Source organism: Trachemys scripta, chromosome 7 (genome assembly GCF_013100865.1).
Source record: "Trachemys scripta elegans isolate TJP31775 chromosome 7, CAS_Tse_1.0, whole genome shotgun sequence".
In the NCBI taxonomy this organism is placed as follows: domain Eukaryota; kingdom Metazoa; phylum Chordata; order Testudines; family Emydidae; genus Trachemys; species Trachemys scripta.
In genome coordinates this window covers 121,194,637-121,210,166 of record NC_048304.1, presented here as the reverse complement: position 1 = coordinate 121,210,166, position 15,530 = coordinate 121,194,637, and the positions used below count along the sequence as shown (strand labels likewise).

At 41.8% G+C, this 15,530-nt stretch overlaps 1 protein-coding gene across 1 annotated transcript in view; it reads right to left on the bottom strand.

Annotated features, from left to right (window-relative positions):
• Positions 1-15,530, bottom strand: part of CFAP43 (cilia and flagella associated protein 43) — a 92,947-nt gene that overhangs the window by 30,855 nt on the left and 46,562 nt on the right. Inside the window, exons 18-24 of the mRNA XM_034776918.1 lie at positions 11,959-12,121; positions 11,167-11,277; positions 4,988-5,065; positions 3,871-3,996; positions 3,209-3,313; positions 1,628-1,744; positions 1,065-1,277 (exon numbers count right to left, since the gene is read on the bottom strand). Coding sequence (XP_034632809.1) covers positions 1,065-1,277; positions 1,628-1,744; positions 3,209-3,313; positions 3,871-3,996; positions 4,988-5,065; positions 11,167-11,277; positions 11,959-12,121 — 913 coding nt within the window. The remainder of the gene's footprint in view (positions 1-1,064; positions 1,278-1,627; positions 1,745-3,208; positions 3,314-3,870; positions 3,997-4,987; positions 5,066-11,166; positions 11,278-11,958; positions 12,122-15,530) is intronic.

The following is a 15,530-nucleotide window of genomic DNA, read 5'->3' as shown; positions in this document are numbered from 1 at the left end:
AATTGCCTTTATCAACTAAACTTGTAATTTCATTTAAAAAAAAAAGCAGGTTTGACAGAATCTGTCATCTATAAATCCATGCTGATTTGCATTGATTACATTATCCGCCTTTAATTTCTTATTAATCGAGTCCCACATCAGCCACTCCATTATCTTGCCCAGGATTGATGTCAGGTTGACAGGCCTATAATTTCCCAAGTCATCCTGTTTATCCTTTTTAAAAACCTCACACACTAGCTTCCTTCCAGTCTCCTTGAACTTCCCTGGTGCTCCAAGACTGGTTGAAAAGCATCATTAATGGTCCAGCATGCTTCTCGGTCAGCTTTTTTAAAACTCGTGGATGCAAATTATTTGGACCTGCTGATCTTACAATGCCTCACTTTCGTAGCTTCTGAGAGATACTAGTGGAATGGAAAGAGTGTTATCACCATATGATGAGAATGGAAAGAGTGTTATCACCATATGTTGAGACTATATAATCTGTGTTTCCCCAAATACAGAACAGAAATATTTATTGAACACCTCTATATTTTTTGCATTATTATTGATAATTCGACCATTTCCATCTAGTAAAGGAACAATATCATTGTCAGGATCTTTTTGTTCCCAATATATTTTAAAAAACTCCTTCTCATTGTCCTTAACTCTGCTGGCCATAGATTTCTCCTTGTGTCCCTTTGTTTCCCCATATCAATGTTCTACAATTCCTAGCATATAAGTTATATTCATTTCTATCAACTTCCCCTTTCTTCCATTTGCTATATATTATATTTTAATTTTGTATAGCTACCTTCACTTCCCCTCTAAACCATATCGGTTTTTTTAACCAGCAAAGTTTTCTTCCTCAGTTGTGGGACTGTGGCTTTTTAGGCATCTAGTAAGGAGTTCTTAAATAACGGAGATATCTAGGGATTTAAACAAGGGTGGAGTACTGAGCTGGGAGGAAAAGGAAAACTTTCATTCAGCAGAAAAGTATATTGCTGAGAGAGACTCTAACATGATTGGCTGAGAACCTGTATATGTGATAGTATCAATGCAATAACACGAATGTATGAAGAGGTCACCTGCAGTAATATGATCTGATTAATCTTCTCCTCCCTGGTGTGCAGGTCCATTTGGTGGTACAAAATGGAGGTGTCTCCCCCAAACTGAGCACTCAGGCTCCCGATCAGGGAATTGGAGGTGCTCTCATCAGTCACAGCTTCTTCTTCCACCTTCTCCCCTTCCTCCTTAGGTGGTACAGCCTGAGACTGAAACTCAACAATCTCCTTCCGAATCTGAATATCCAAAAACACAGCAGGTTGATCAACTGTATACATTATTATCTCAGAATCATTTGTGTAGAAAAGGCCCCTTAGTCCTTCCACTTATATCTAATAGGATTCCTAAAAGTAATCAGTTCAAGAGGGACAATTCTACAATTAACCCCTAATTCTAGGATGTAGACGAAATGCTTAAAATGAAATATATTTTTGTACTAAAATAAACAATGCCTTTTATTTGGGCTACTAATGGAGCTTAGAAACAAACGCCTACCTGTTTAAGCATAGCTAAGATGCTCTTGAAGAAGGCCCAGAGTTAACATATTTTCCTACTTTTTTGGGGAGTTGGAAGAGTGAGATTGTACCTTAAGATCAGCTGACTCAATCTTCTTTAACTGCAGTACCCTTTCCAAGGCTTCCAACTCTTCTTTACTACGTTCTTTCATTGGGTAATTCGTCACCTTATAGGCTGCATGGAAGCACTTGTAAAATGAGAAAAAAAGGCTAGAATAAAATTTCCCCAGTTAAAACACCATTTAGTTCAGCTGTTCTCCAACAAGTTGGTAAACAGTTACAGTGACTCGGCTTTATTGCTATGAATAAAATTGAGGAGTAATCATAAGGAATACAAAATATTGGAGGGTCTTGAGAAGTTAAAATAAAGTTGATTTAAATGTCTTCAAAATTAAAAAAAAAACCCAACACTTAAGAACCTGACCCTGTGCTCCTTACTCAGGGAGTTTTACTGGAATCAGAGTGCAGGATTGAGGCTTAGGTTTGCCCTATCTTTGGGATCGTCTGAGATCTTCTTTTTATTTGTCCAATCATTGGTCTTCTATTTAATTTATAGGCTCAGCTGGGGTGGGAGTTGCCTTTCTTTGTGTTTCTAGCAGCACTTAACAAATAATACAAATATAATACCAGTTAGCTTTGGTAAATGCTAATCTACTTCAGAAGCTCCTTGTTCTAGCAAGCTGCATAAAGGAATTCTGTAACAAAGTGGAATTTCAGGGTTGCTTGTTTGCAAATCAACACCCAATGCTCCTCCAACTCAGAGCTGCACAGTTCTCCAACTCGGGGCGGGGGGTGGTGGGGATATCGAAAGGTTTGTATGTAGAGCTGGGTAAAATTTTTCACATTAATAGTTATTTACTGAAAAATGCAGTTTTGATTGACTCAAAACTATTTGCAAATTGTACCTGATAATTTTGGCTGAGAAAATTTTTTTGAGAGCAACCTTTAGAAAAAATGAGTGAATAGATTACAGTCGATTCACATAATACAAATTAAAAACAGAACAAGGAGCAAAAGTAAATGTTTCTATATATGAATAGATGAAATACTATTTTCTAGCACATTATTAGAACTGTATAACTAGATTCCATTTGACTCCACATCTCCTACCTCACAGATGCGTAATCACTAGACTATACAGTCGTTCTCAGGGCGTCTTTCTTTGGCCCAATGAATATTTAAGCATTCATAGAAAGTGGAACAGGTTGAACAGGAGAGATTGAGAGCAACCCATCCCAGTATAACCCAGTCACCTGGCAGGAGAGAGCTTTGAGTTCAAGTTCCTGCTCCAGAATGGGGATTCAAACCTGGGTCTCCAACATCCTGGCCAGGTGCTCTAGCTACTGTGCTAAAGGTTCAAAGCGGGAATGTATGCATACATGTTATCTGAAGCTGGCTCAGAACAGACTTTGCTGACAAATTCCAAACATTTGCAAAACCAAACTGGGTATTTTTCCTGATCTTTTGGTTTTCTGGCTGACCTGAAAATAGTCACCCAGCTCTAGTTGTATGTGTTTTGGGAAGCAGCAAGTTCTTTCCTATATGCTCTGCAAGCCCAAATTGTGGTAAACTTCCTGCATACTTAGCCTCAATACCTTTATGAGCCCCAAACTGCAGGGGAAAGTATGAAATAAGGTGACAGTAGAAGTTACCTTAATTGCACGACCTTTTATGGACATGGAGTCCCAGCATTCCTTTTTGATGATGTCACGCAGATAGCATTTGGCTAGATTCTCCATCTCAATCTCCTTCCTTACCTTTTGGGATTTTGGGGAGGAGTGGGGGGGAGGGGGAGAGGAGAGGGCGGAGAGAGAAAGAAGTATAGGATGCAAAATAAAGCAATTTTCAATGTGTCCCTCAAGTAAACATCGCAGACATTCTGCATTACTAGTACTCTGCACTAAAAACACTGTAGTACTTTGCATCATCAAACCACACCACAAATATTAAACATTTTACAGCAGAAAAAGGCAGAGAGGTTAAGTGATGTGCCCAAGGTCACTGTGGGAAAGTCAGGGGTTAGAACTCAGTAGTTCTTGGCACAGACCAAGACACAAATTTGTTTTTTGACTGCAAGATCGGTTCAATAACCAACCCGATCCGTTCACTTCAAGGAGATCTTTTGTAATGCTCATGTATGTATTTATTTAATGATAGTGGGGCAATCACATTTAGGCTGATACTTAATTTAACACCTTACAAACTTTTCTGCTTGGATTTGCTCCTTTCGTGCGCTCTCTCTCTTTGTTCCTACCTAATCCCCTCTCCCTTCCATTCCTATCATTTAAAACATTTTCACGCCATTCTACCATACCCTGGCCACTTCTTGTTCACTCTCCGCCTGCAGCCTTTCCTGTTCTTCGATGTCCAGGTTGAATTCCTGCTGGTCCAGTCTTTCAATATCAGGCACCTGTTCATTTTCATACATCATTTCCTGAATCTGAATTTTATTAAAAAAGTACAAGGAGCAAAAGTGAATTCAGCTGTACATGAATAGAAGGAATACTATTTTCTAGCACATTATTAGAACTGTGTATCAAGGGCTTTTCTACACTTACATTTTAGAGTGCTCTAACTTGCTGGCTCAGGGGGGTGAAAAATCACCCCCCCCTGAGCGCAGCAAGTCTGAACGCTTTAAAGTGCTAGTATAGACAGGCTCCGAGTGCTGGGAGCCCCTCTCCCCCAGCGCTCGCGCGCGACCACACTCGCACTTCAAAGCATTCCCGCGGCAGCACATTGAAGTTTCCAGTGTAGACGTACCCTCAGATAAGAGCTGTTCTATAAATTACCAAACTTTTAACTACCCTCATGTAGATTTCACAATCTCAGCTGAAGAGGTTTGTATATACATGGGGGTTTATATATATATAAATATTTTTGTTCCTCTTTCTTTATGCTGGTTTAGATGTGACATTTGAAATTAGTATCTGTGTTCCTTTTAAGAATGATTATTTATTGTACAGCACGCTCTGTATTCTGGCTATGAGCACCTAAAAGAAATAGCTTATTTGCATTTTTGTATGGTTGTCTTAATTCATGTAACTTGAATACCTTTCATAACATGAGTATGAGTTTGCCAACTTTCTAAGGAAAATTTATTTATTTTGAGTAAAGTGAAAATCACTTATATAAATATTAGTACTAATAAATATCCATTTCTTTTATTTGACAGCAGGCATTTTTAAAGAGACATTGCACAAGATATAGGGCTGACACAAATTACTCCCCTTTTGAAGTAAAAGGGGAACTCAAGTCTGGTTCCTGGTATGCTCCTAGTGCAGCGCACCTATGTGCTATGCCTTGCTCAGGGCTTGTGGCAAATGGAGCCTAGAGCTGGTAGGTATTATTAAAGCATCCGTGGAAGCAAACTAAAGGTGGCAGGTGGAACCAATTTCCGTTGAAGCAATTTGTGAACAGTCTCAAACACTCACAGTTTTACGGAGCTTTTTAATTCCTTTTTTCAGTTCTTTCCTCTTGTCAGCAAACTTCTTGATCTCTTCTTTGATGGCCTAGGTGCAATAAATATATGATTGAAGGAAGAAAGTAGAACAAGAAAAGAAATGAAATGACTAAACAGAATATTATCTATTGAGGAAATAAATCACGTAACTTCCTTCCCCCCAATAACACTGAACCAGTGAAGGATTAACAACCAGCAAGCTAGGTGACCTGTAAGCAACTCTTAAGGAGCTATCAAATGGGTACTGCAATGGTAAACAGCACCATTCCTTACAGATAGTTATCAAAGGCATGTTAAGTAGACTAGAATTTTTAATGTTTGACTGTATTGTTAGAGAAGGATAGATGCTAAGTGTATTTGTCTGTGCTTACCTATATCTTGTTAGAAGTTTAACAATGTAACCAGATTAATTTGTAGATGCTAATTCCCTTTCACGTCTTAATTGCATTATATTATGCATGCGGATGGTTCAGTTAACCTTAAGATCAAAGATGTAAAACACTGCAAGAAACTAATAATATTATTTACATTGTCTTCAGCTTAATGCTATAATGAAGTACCGGCTAATTGCATTATGTGAATGAATGCAGCTAATTTACCAGTGTATGCAGAGTAAACAGATGATTAGCTTCAAAGCAATAATCCTGCTGTGACAAAAGGCTTGTCAGCTTGCTAGGGAGCTATAAAGGATAGCCATAGGCTTGATCCCGCCATTTCAGGTCTGCTTAAATTTTAACAGGGATGGTCTAAAAAAACCCATAGACTTTGGTCTCCAGGTTTACCCTGGAATTCTCATGGAAGAACTTGAACAGACGATACTCCTGGACCACCTATTGGACTATAACCTTTTAAATTGATTCCAGAAAGACTTTTGAACATCAGCAGCCGCACCGTCTCTGCTATGAAATTGACCTAAGGACTTTACCCATATTTGTATGTATATTAGTCTTTTAACCTTTTGCAACTCTTTTCTTTCTTTTCCTTTTATTATTAAAACCTTTAGTTTTAGTTACTAAAGGATTGGCATCAGTGTGATCATTGGGTAAGATCTGAGACTCATATTGACTGGGGGATCCATGTCTGATCTTTTGGGACTGGTGAACCAGGTTTTCAGTAACCACTCACTATATTAGATTTGGTTGTCTGGATGGAAGTTAAGGGCTGGAATGCTTAAAGGGGACTGGATTTGGCTTCCTGGTGACCAGTGTGGTATTACAGACGCTGTTTTGTTACTGGCTTGGTGAATCTAATTATAGAATAAGCCACCAGTTTTGGGGATTGGCTGCCCTATTCCTTGCAGTGTGTCCCGAGTATGCCATCCTCAGTGTGGCCCATCCAGGCACCCAATCACCCCCTCCCCATGGGATTATTGATTGCAAACAACAAACAACACCCAAACATCTTGTTGGACCCAATTCTGTAGTCCTTATTCACAGGAATAATCCTAACTCACAGGAGAACTCCCCTTGAAATTAAGAGGATTGCTCATGGCAGCAAAGATTTTTTTTACCTGCGGCATTCCAAGCTACCAGACTCGTCTCTCAGGTGGTGGAAGAGGGAACCTCATATATAGGATGGGCTGTTCAGAATATACTGAATTAGTAGCCATGGGACCTACAGTTGTGAGTCGGGTTAACTACCACTCCACGTAAAAAAATCACTAGTTATTGAAACAATCCAGCTACAAAAATCTGTTTGAACTAGTCAATTTGGAGGAGATTATGGAATCCGATTGGCTTTTTGGAATCAAATTGACAATGCATGAGTCTGAATGGAAGAATGAAGGCAGTGGACAAAACCTGTGAGGGACTTCATCACTTGAAACAAGAGATGTGAGCAGTTAAATTAAAACTAGAATTGGGCGCTGGAATGTAAGAACCATGTAAGACAGTGGCAAATTGAGTCAGGTAGTCAGAGAAATGACTCAGTTTAATACTAGTATTCCTGAAGTGGAGCAAAATGAGATGGGCAGGTTGTGGAAGACTCCATTCAGAGGGCATCACAGTACTCTGTTTAAGGCAAGATGACATTGACATAGAGTACAAATACTCCTCGACAAAAAGGCAACATGTTTACACCAGTCAATTCACAAATTATAAGGGCATGTTGTATTACAAACATGCTAAAACAACTATCATCCAGTGTTACACACCTACCAGGATCCTGATGGACAAGTAACAGATATTCTACAACAAGTTGCAAGACGTGCTAAACCAGGTTTATGCTAATGATGTTATTTTGGTTCTGGGTGTTATGATGCCCAAGTTGGTTTTGACAACTTTGGATACAAACGTTTTACACATTTAAAACCTGGAGTTAAGGAATGGACAGACAACAGCAAAAGAGGCATTAAACTGTGCAGCATATATAATCTATGCATTGAGGGACACTTTTCCCTCATCATAGAAAACACAAACTAACATGGAAGTCAAATGATGAAATGACTGAGAAACAACTGGATCACATTGCCATCAGCAGACCGCAGAGAAGATCGTTGCTGGATATTCGATCTTTTACAAGTGCTGATGTAAGAAGTTACCAATATGTTTTCATCTGAACAGTTAGCTTGTCTTTTTAGCTTTATTCCAAGAAGAAAAGAGAGATGGTATTTGATGTGAAGAAGACGTTTGACCCAGAAATCAGGAAGGTTTTAAAAATCCAGCTCATAAGGGGATTTCAGGAGTGGTGGTTAATGAATGCTGATATACAGGAACGATGGGCTCACTTCAAAGATGTTTTCTGGGCGTTGTGGACCGAGATGACCAAGGAAAGAAAAGTGAATACAGTCAGGCGCATGGAAACTGACTGAGGAAAGAAAAGGCTTAAAAAAAGAGGAAAGTACAGGCAACATAACAAGAAGAACAATGTACATTACAACAGGAATATGTAAAGAAAGATAAAGAAGTAAAAAAAGTCATGTTGGATAGATAAGAAAGAATAGCTTGATGAAAAAGCAAGAGAAGCTGAAGAAGCATCAGTGAGAGGCGACTAAGGGTATGTCTACACTATCCACCAGATCTGCGGGTAGGAATCGACTTATTAGGGATCGATTTATCGTGTCTAGTGTAGACGCGATAAATCGATCCCCGATCACTCTGCTGTCGACTCCGGAACTCCACGATGGCGAGAGGCGGAAACGGAGTCGACGGGGGAGCTGCAGCCGTCGATCCCGTGCCGCGAGGGACACAAAGTAAGTGATTCTAAGTCGATCTAAGATACGTCGACTTCAGTTATGCTATTCTCGTAGCTGAAGTTGCGGATCTTAGATCGATCCCCCCCCCAGTGTAGACCAGGCCTAAGACACTATTTCAGATGTAGGCAACTTGTCATTACGATTGCAGAGACACAGTGGTATTATAAAATCAAAAGATGAAAGATTGTTAACAATGAAAGTAAAACAAAATAAATGATGGTGAGAACATTTTAATGAAATACTTAACCTGCCAGAGCCAACAATACTAATTGATGGATGCAAAGAAGGTAAAGAATTGAATATGTCACTGCTAAAAATTTCAGAAGCAGAAATAAAGGAAGCAATTAGGCAGCTGAAAAATAGCAAAGCACCTGGTCAAGATAAGACAACTGCTGAAATGCTTAAAGCTAGGGAGGATGTGGTACTACATGAAATGCAAAAACTTTCTAATAAAGTTTGGGAGAAAATAATTCTATCCAGAGGGTTGGAAGAAAGGTGTGATCTGTAAATTGCCAACAAATGGTGTGAGATAATGGGTGAGGAATAACACTACTTTCAGTATGTGGGAAAGTGTTCTGTCATGTACTATTGATCAGAATCAAACTGGGTATAGATGAAAAATTGCAAAATGAGCAAGCAGGCTTCAAACCGAAAGATCATGTATAGATCACCTCTCTATCCTGAGATGACTGATTGAGAAAGGGCTTGCTTATCAGAAAAGATTAGTCTCGAATTTTATAGATTTCACCGAAGTTTTTGACTGCATTCACAGAGAGTCATTATGGAAGATCTTGAGACAATATCGGTATCCTAGAAAGATAGTGTCACCAATCACAATGCTGTACGAAGGTTCAAAATACTGTGTAAGTACAGAAGGTGGAGAGACCAATCAGTTTGATATGGTCACTGAAGTACAGCAGTATTGCATTTTATCACCCCTTCTTTACTGCATTGTTATAGATTATGTGATAAAATGAGCAACATCAAAGGACGATAAAGGAGTTATGTGGAATAGAGTAAAACTTCAAGATCTAAACTTTGCAGATGACATTGTTCTGTTGGACACAGGTGATGGTGCCATGAAAAAGACTACCATCAATGTCAAATGTGAGTCTGCCAAAGTAGGATTAAGACTCCGCCAAAAGAAAATTAAAGTCACGATTGCTGAATGAAGAGTCGGCAATGATGGTGGGTATTGACTGATAGTGAAAAGTACGACATGGTTAACAAGCATGTATATCTTGGAGGCACATTCCGTGCCAGTGGGCAAGTCCATAAGGAGAAGCAAGAAGTGGAAAGGCAAGAGGAGCTTTTCAAGATTGGCAAATATCTGGAAAAATAAGGAGATTCACACAAGAACCAAGATCAAGTTATATAATGTCATTTGTGATACTCACATTGTTGTATGCTTCTGAAACTTGGCAAATGCTAGAAGCTCACAATAGGAAACTTAACACATTCCATCAGAGATATCTGTGGAGAATACTTGGTTTCTGCTGGCAGGATAAAATAACCAACACTGATGTGTTACAAAGGACTGGTCAACAGACTGTAGAGAAACTGATTTGAGAAAGAAGACTGAAGTGGTTTGGAGATGTTGTACAGTTGTCAAAAAAACATATTCCTAGACAAGCCCTTGTTAGAAGATGGAAAAGAGAGAGACAACAGGTGACATGAGAAAACTATTGAGAAAGATGCCAATGCCATGGAAACAGATTATGATGCAGCAAGAAACTGGGAATTGATATACAGAGGTGGAAACACTGGGCTCCTCAGGTGTCAGAAAGCACAGGAGCATCTAATCTGATCTGATAATCAAAGGTTTTAGAAACAAGTCCTTTTAGCGTAACCTAGCCTTATACTAGTGGATTCTAAAGGAAACAAACATTTCCTTTGGGCTAATGTGAAGTGAAGTGAATTAACAGATCATACTCATTCTGGAAGCTACGGTGGCCTGTTGGGTTCTACAGTTTTGCAGATTGATCACTTAGGGGAAATTTTACAAAATTCCTCTGCACCTCAGTGGCTCTGGAATTTGCTCCCTCCTTCCTCTTCTCCAAAGTGGATTCACAACTTTACACAGCCCGATTGCCATTAATGTGAGATGGACTCCATAATCTGAAAGCCCTCAGTCAGCCCTATGAGGAACAGTGCTCTTTCCTGAGATCACCCAGGAAGACACTGATATCTGTCAGGCATTTCCTTTGTTTACTCCCCTCCCCTGAAAACACAGATGATACATAGAGCTCTAGCTTACATTTGGACCATTCACCAGCCACATATTTGTGTGTTTGAAAACTATATATAATAACAATAAAATCAGCAGTTGCCAAGGTCACCAAGCTCTACATCTCCTCTCTTCCCACCCTTAGCCCTGCGAGGCGTTTCTGTCTTTTTAAAATATGGTCCTTTCTTTGCAAAGAGTGTTCCTCCAACATTGGCCTGGAACAACCCCAAGGTCTTTCCGATGTAGCTAACAATCCTAAGTATTGATTTAACAATGCAGCGAAATTCGGTCCGATGGCTCATGGAAGAAGGAAGCACATTTGCTTGGTTTCTGATGCTGATCCATTTGTGCAAGTTTCTGACTCATATTTTTAGAAAATCTTTCTGGGCTTCAGTATAATTAGCCTGCTGCTCAATGGCTCCAGTTGTCATAGAGTCTTATTTTTTAGTATTTTTACCGCAGTCATGTGTAGAGGCCCCATTGTGCTGCCACTACAACATATAACAAAGGAACAGTTCCTGCCCCAAAGAACTTACAATCCTGGGCCAAGATTTTAAAAAATGATTAGTGATTTTAGGTACCCAACTTTCAACACCTTTAAGGGGCCTGATTTCCAGAAAGTGCTGAGTATCCACTCTCTGAAAATTAGGTCCCCAAAGGTGAGGCATCCAAAATCCCGAGTCATTTTTGAATATTTTGGCCCTGGTTGGTGCCTGTTCTATAAAAATACCTTCTGAACTTTCTGGTTGAGCCATGTCATTTCATCAGTACTGAGTATGTTCAGGTTGTGGTAGCTATCTTCATCCGTCACCTCCACACTTGGTTTCTTCTGGGGCATTTCCTGACATTAAAATTTTAAGACAGGCGTTTATACAGACCTGTTTCCACAATGCCTAGTTCAGACAATACATATTCCACTCAATCCTTTATTCATACTTCACACCTTTTATAAAAGCTGCCTCCAATATGAATATTCAGAGACAACAAGAGAAAATTGAAGATAGCAGATTGAAAAATTCAGGTAAATTCCTAAGGAGTCCTTTATTAGAAGATGTATCACAATGTTCTTCTCATCTCTTTGGTAACAGCTGTGTTAGAGTCTGAACCTGCAAACTCTTGCTACCAGGCATATGTACTATAGTCCAGATTAAACCTGGAAAAAACTGTTTTGCATCATCACAATAAAAAATAAGTCTGAAGTTAATAAATCCAATTGTCTATGGCAGATTTGAATAGATCTAGTGAAATCTGAGGACATGTGAACGCCTTGGTCCCTAAAACTATTTTCATTTTCATGAGATTTCTATTCCAGAAGTAAAATAATTAAACCAAGACCATTTCATCTCTGGGGTTTTCCCCCTTTCGCCTAGAAACTCTCCTAGGAGCAGAGCACTGTGTCAGGATACAATAAACTTTACACATTTGTAATGGTGGATCAAATTTCATCTCAAGAATTATCAAAATCTTTTCCACCCTTTAAAGATAAGAATTTTTTGTTTCAAATTTTTAAAAAGTTTCAGACCTGAGATTCCTTTTCCAAGGATGATTCCAGTAGGGACTCTGTAGCAATGTTCCATTCCGCCATGGACTTTAAAACAGTATTTTCACTGTAAATTGAGTTGTTCAGAATGGCGAGAATGAGTCGCCAATAATCAGTAGCTTCCTTAATTTCATCGTCTCCAGTCCTGTTGGTAAAAACGGGGAACTGACATGTTTTTCTGTGTATTATGGAAAAGGCTGAAGAATTTAAAACCATTTATTACAATATATTAAGCTGATTGAAATATAGAGTTTCTGTCCCACAGGAAATTCTAGTACAGGCATTTCAGTGTTTTTACCCCGAAGTGGGACTAAAGGTCAAACTACTGAAATTTTTCACAGCATGAAAAATTCTGAAAAATTATGATTTGGAAATGTCAAAACATGCCTCTGTGGTGCCTTATGGGAGTTTTAGTTCCAGGTCCCTCATAACTCCATTCCACACGATGGGCTCTGCTCCCCAGCTGGACTTCATCTCCCATGATATATGGTGGTCTTTCCCTGTGGCTGAGCCTCTGCGGTGCTACATGAGACTTACGTGAGTTTATGTTAGGCCTGGTCTACACTACGGGTTTAGGTCGACTTTAGCAGCGTTAAACCGAATTAAGCCTGGACACGTCCACACAACGAGGCCCTTTCTTTCGACTTAAAGGGCCCTTTAAACCGGTTTCTTTACACCACCTCCGACGAGGGGATTAGCGATAAAACCGGCCTTTGCGGGTCGGAATTGGGGTAGTGTGGACGGAATTCGATGTTATTGGCCTCCGGGAGCTATCCCACAGTGCTTCATTGTGACTGCTCTGGACAGCGCTCTCAACTCAGATGCACTGACCAGGTAGACAGGAAAAGACCCGCGAAGGTTTGAATTTCATTTCCTGTTTGCCCAGCGTGGAGAGCACAGGTGACCACGCAGAGCTCATCAGCACAGGTAACCGTCATGGAGTCCTCCCAGGATCGCAAAAGAGCTCCAGCATGGACCGAACGGGAGGTACGAGATCTGCTCGCCATATGGGGAGATGAAGCAGTGATAGCTGAACTCCGTAGCAGTAAAAGAAATGGAAAAGTATTAGAAAAGATCTCCAAGGCCATGAAGGACCGAGGCCATAACAGGGACACACAGCAGTGCTGTGTGAAAATTAAGGAGCTACGGCAAGCCTACCACAAAGCCAGAGAAGCAAACGGAAGGTCCGGGGCAGAGCCGCAAACTTGCCGCTACTACGCGGAGCTGCATGCGATCCTAGGGAGTGCAGCCACCACTACCCCAACCGTGTGCTATGACTCTCTCACTGGAGAAACACACAGGGAAGACGGTTCGGGGAACGAGGAAGATGACGATGGAGGTACTGTAGGTAGCTCACAGCAGCAAGGAAGCGGAGAAACCGGTTTCCCCAACAGCCAGGATATGTTTGTGACCCTGGACCTGGAACCAGTAACCCCCGAACTCACCCAAGACCCTCAGGGCACACAGGAGACCTCTGGTGAGTGTAACTTTGTAAATATTTGTAAACATTACAAAAAAAAAGCAAGCAAGTCTGTTAACGTGTATGGGGATGGAGCGGAAATCCTCCAGGGACATCTCCAGAAAGCTCTCCTGGTTGAAATGGGGTGATTTTATTAAGGGGGACATTCAGAGGCGCCCGTTCCTGCTCTTCTGACCAGAAATGTTCCCCGCTGTTAACCACGCGGTGGGGGGGAGGGGTGAAGTGATCATCCCAGAGAATCGTGTGTGTGTGTGTGTGTGGGGGGTTTACTTGTGTTTGTGCCGCATGTTAACCGGGAAACCGCAGCCCCCTCCTTTTACATTGAAACCCCATTTTAAATGGACACCCAATTCATCCTTGATATGGGAAATGCGCTGCTGTTTGCAACCTTTCCCGCATGTTAAGAAGGTTAAAAAAGCCAAAACACTGTGGCCTACGATGGCTGCCTGCAAACCGAAATATGCGACCTTGTAATGAAAGAGTGTACCCATTGTTCCCTAAAATGTGTCTTTTTTAACCACCTCTCCCTTCTCCTCCACCAGCTGCAAATGTTTCTCCTTCGCAGAGGCTCGTGAACATTAGAAAGAGAAAACGTAAGACGAGGGACGAGATGTTCACGGAGCTGCAGATGTCCACCCAGGCTGATAGAGCACAGCAGAATGCGTGGAGGCAGTCAATGTCGGAGATGAGAAAAGCCCAATATGAACGAGAGGAGAGGTGGCGGGCTGAATCGCGGGAAGAACAGAGCAAGTGGCGGGCTGAAGACGATAGGTGGCGTCAGCTTGCAGACAGACGGCAAGAGGCAATGCTCCGTCTGCTGGAGCATCAAAGTGATATGCTCGAGCGTATGGTTGAGTTGCAGGAAAGGCAGCAGGAGCAGAGACCGCCGCTACAGCCCCTGTGTAACCAACAGCCCTCCTCCCCAAGTTCCATAGCCTCCTCACCCAGACGCCCAAGAACACGGTGGGGGGGCCTCCGTCCACCCAGTCACTCCACCCCAGATGATCGCCCAAGCATCAGAAGGCTGGCCTTCAATAAGAGTTAAAGTTTTAAAATGCAGTGTGTCCTTTTCCATCCCTCCTCCCCCACCCATCCCAGCTACCTTGGCAATTATCCCCCTACCTCTGTAAGGAACTAATAAAGAATGCATGAATGTGAAAAAACAATGACTTTATTGCCTCTGCAAGCGGGAGGGGAGGGGAGGGTGGGGTGGGGTGGTTGGTTTACAGGGAAGTAGAGTGAACCGGGTCGGGGGGGGGGGGTTGCAGGGTTCATCAAGGAGAAACAAACAGAAGTTTCACACAGTAGCCTGGCCAGTCACAAAACTCGTTTTCAAAGCTTCTCTGATGCGCACCGCGCCCTGCTGTGCTCCTCTAACCGCCCTGGTGTCTGGCTGCGCGTAATCAGCGGCCAGGCGAGTTGCCTCAACCTCCCACCCCGCCATAAAGGTCTCCCCCTTACTCTCACAGATATTGTGGAGCGCACAGCAAGCAGCAATAACAATGGGGATATTCTTTTCGCTGAGGTCTGAGCGAGTCAGTAAGCTGCGCCAGCGCGCTTTTAAATGTCCAAATGCACATTCCACCACCATTCGGCACTTGCTCAGCCTGTAGTTGAACAGGTCCTGACTACTGTCCAGGCTGCCTGTGTATGGCTTCATGAGCCATGGCATTAAGGGGTAGGCTGGGTCCCCAAGGATCATGATAGGCATTTCGACATCCCCAATGGTCACTTTCTGGTCCGGGAAGAAAGTCCCTTCCTCCAGCTTTCGAAACAGAGCAGAGTTCCTGAAGACGCGAGCATCATGTACCTTTCCCGGCCATCCCACGTTGATGTTGGTGAAACGTCCCTTGTGATCCACCAGGGCTTGCAGCAGCATTGAAAAGTACCCCTTGCGGTTTACGTAGTCGGTGGCTTGGTGCTCCGGTGACAAGATAGGGATATAGGTTCCGTCTATGGCCCCGCCACAGTTTGGGAATCCCATTTCAGCAAAAGCATCCACTATTGACTGCACGTTGCCCAGAGTCACTACCCTTGCTATCACCAGGTCTTTCATTGCCCTGGCAAATTGGAT